At 35.6% G+C, this 3,146-nt stretch overlaps 1 protein-coding gene across 1 annotated transcript in view; it reads left to right on the top strand.

Annotated features, from left to right (window-relative positions):
* RBL1 (retinoblastoma-like 1 (p107)) overlaps positions 1–3,146 on the top strand; it is a 72,366-nt gene that overhangs the window by 32,816 nt on the left and 36,404 nt on the right. Inside the window, exons 10-12 of the mRNA XM_006874734.1 lie at positions 1,214–1,326; positions 1,496–1,599; positions 2,945–3,082. Of these exons, the coding sequence (XP_006874796.1) occupies positions 1,214–1,326; positions 1,496–1,599; positions 2,945–3,082 (355 nt within the window). The remainder of the gene's footprint in view (positions 1–1,213; positions 1,327–1,495; positions 1,600–2,944; positions 3,083–3,146) is intronic.

The following is a 3,146-nucleotide window of genomic DNA, read 5'->3' as shown; positions in this document are numbered from 1 at the left end:
AGCTAGTACCCATTTGACCTAGCTTGGTTGGCTAAGGTGGGTGGAGCTGACCAGAACCTGATTGGATGGAGATAAAGATGTTTGATACTCTGAGCAAGTATCATTGCTGTGATTTGTTGGACTGGACTTTTGCTTATGAATGCAATTGCTCAAAAATCATGTCAAGGAACACGCTTGTCTCCTCAGTGTACTGGTTTGATTTTTGTTGTTAAATATCTTGCGTCGGTTCCAACTCATAGCGACTCTGTGTAGGGTTTTCAAGGAGCGGCTGGTGAGCTTGAACTGACAACCTTGAGGTTCAAACTGATCATACAGTCTAGTGCATTAACCCACAGCATCACATGAGGACTCCTGGACAGGCAGTTTAAACATTGGTTATCAAAAATGGGAGTCCCAGTGTGGTGCTGCAGGATAATGCATTGATCCATAAGATCAATTTGAACTGCAAAGTTGGTGGTTCAAATCCACCAGTCGCTCCTTGGAAACCCTATACAAGGTCGCTATGGGTCTGAATCGACTTGTTGGCACTTAATAAAAACAACATAATGCTACACATTTATAGAATTTCATAGGATTATAGACTAAAGTTCATTTGGTTTGGACACTCCACTGTTGTTAACTAAGTTGTGCGGTAATATTTTTCTTTTTGCAATGACTGGTTTAATCTAAATATCAAATGGGGAACCAATTACATATTGATAATGCAACCATGACATGGAATTTTATAAAATTGCTTTAAAAAAGGAGTTGTGTTTCCTGGAAAGTATGGTAGAATGAAGCCAGATCAGAGAACCTGTTTTCCTAATATCTAATGAAATAAGTGGAGCTCTGGTAGCACAGTGGTTAAAGTGCTGGTCTGCCCCTTAGTGATCAACGCCTCTCCCTGCCTCTGGAAACCACAGATATGTTTTCTGTCCCTATATTTTTGCCTTTTCTTAAGTTTCATATAAATAGAAGCATGATATACAGGATGTTAGTGTTTCTAATGTTTAAACTTCAAAACAGTATCCCATTTTATTTAAAGGTTATAGATTTGTTTGTAGGACTTGAGTCAGACATTTTATTATTTATTCATCTGAGTTTATAATGCAGACTAAATCTATGTCCACTAAAAACCAAGCAAATTCTTAAAAAATGTTGGATGGGTGTTGGTGAGGAAATGTTGTTAGTCTCGGTTTTTTCTTGGTAATTAAGTTACTCTTGTATTTTATAGATCTTGTATGCGTAATCCTATGGAAACCATTACAAAAATAGTGAAAGGAATAGGAATGTCTTTTTGCCAACACTATACCCAGTCAACAGATGAACAACCAGGATCTCACATAGGTAAGAAGAGAAATATAAAGTTGATACACAGCATTGAAAGTTACCTCCAAAAATGTTGAAATCAAAATCAAGTGTTTCCTTATTTGTTATTGAATCAGTTTTTTTCTTCAGTCCTTAACAGCTAAACTAAATTTACTTAGTACATGTTTTCCCTTTATTGACTTTATAGACTTTGCTGTAAACAGACTAAAACTGGCAGAAATTTTGTATTATAAAATATTAGAGACTGTAATGGTTCAGGAAACACGAAGACTTCATGGAATGGACATGTCAGTAAGTAGATTCACTCTTCTAAACCGAAGCCTAGCATTGTTTTGTGTAGGAGGCTTAGTAGTCTATGGTAGACATGGCAAAGAGAATATATTAGTTGACTTTGGTTGACTTTGAAACAGAGCTAACCATTTTTAGGTTGTGGTGATGGTATGTTGTAGAACTGGTTCTGACTCATAGCTACCCTGTGTAGGGTTTCCGAGGCTGTGAAATATGTAAAACTCACCTTTGGCACAGCATTACTGACCTTTCCCTTCAGGTCCATTTTTATTTGCTCTTACATTTCTAGGTAGCTAATAATGAATCCCCACCACCTGTTCAGCCAACTGATAATTATGGTCCTTACTCATAACCTCCCAAGAATTTTGGATTAAAAAAAAAATGCTTATTTTTTTGAACATTTGCCCAAGTCTGACTAGTACCTGTACTATCCAATGTTGTTGTTATTGTTGTTAAGTGCCTGTAAAGGGTTTCCAGGAAGCGGCTGGTGGGTTTGAGTCATCAACCTTTTGGTTCAAACCAACCTTACAGTACAGTGCTCATCCTACAGTGCCATACCAGAACTCAGTACAATCTTTTGGGTTGTTGGGTTGGCATATATCATTATGTAATGTTTATATCTCTGGTGTTTTTCTTAGCTACTTTATCTGATGTTCATAGAGCTACTCTAGCATTTAGTTTTGATTAATGTTTTCATAGTTTATCTTTTCTCATCCTTTTACTATCAAGCTACCAATGTCATTGTCTTCATAGCATCTCATTAGCATAACAAAAGGAAGCTCCCTCATATTTGCAGGTATAGGTTTTAGGAATTCCAACATAAAGTTTTGGGTACACAATTAAGTCCGTAATACCTTCCATTCCAGTATATTGATTAATAAACCCTTATGTTGATAAATAGAGTTCTGGTGTGGTATTCTAGGATAAGCATTTGGTCTATTAACCACAAGGTTGGTTGCTCAATCCCACTATGAGCTCCTCAAAAACCCTTTTATGGTTGCTATGAGTTGGAAACTACTTGACAGTACTTAACAACAATGTCGATAAACAATTGACTGCCTTTAAAAAAGAACCAGATATAATGCTTTTCTCTTTATGGGAATATTTGTTCAAATTTCAAAGCATTTTTTTGTGTACACCTTATTTAAACTTAAAATTTACCGTGGAGCAAGGTTTGATATAATAAAATATTCATTACCAGTTTGAAAACTTTAATTTTTATCTAAAGTAACTTAGTATAATACAATTTACAAAAGCTGTCTAGTTTAGTTTCTATAGTCTTTTTCACAGAATGGCAAAGAATGAAATTGCTGGAAAATAATAAATTGCGTTCTTTTTCTTCCCCAAGGTTCTTTTAGAACAGGATATATTCAATCGTTCCTTGATGGCCTGTTGTTTGGAAATTGTGCTCTTTGCCTATAGCTCACCTCGTACTTTTCCCTGGATTATTGAAGTTCTCGATTTGCAACCATTTTATTTTTATAAGGTGAGATGAAAACAAATTTCTGTTGTGAAGAATCTCGCATTAACATTATATCCACCATGTTGTT

The sequence above is a fragment of the Chrysochloris asiatica genome, unplaced genomic scaffold, assembly GCF_000296735.1.
Source record: "Chrysochloris asiatica unplaced genomic scaffold, ChrAsi1.0 scaffold00296, whole genome shotgun sequence".
Classification (NCBI taxonomy): Eukaryota; Metazoa; Chordata; class Mammalia; order Afrosoricida; family Chrysochloridae; genus Chrysochloris; species Chrysochloris asiatica.
Note: the sequence above shows the minus strand (reverse complement) of the source record. Positions and strands in the feature narration are given on the sequence as shown.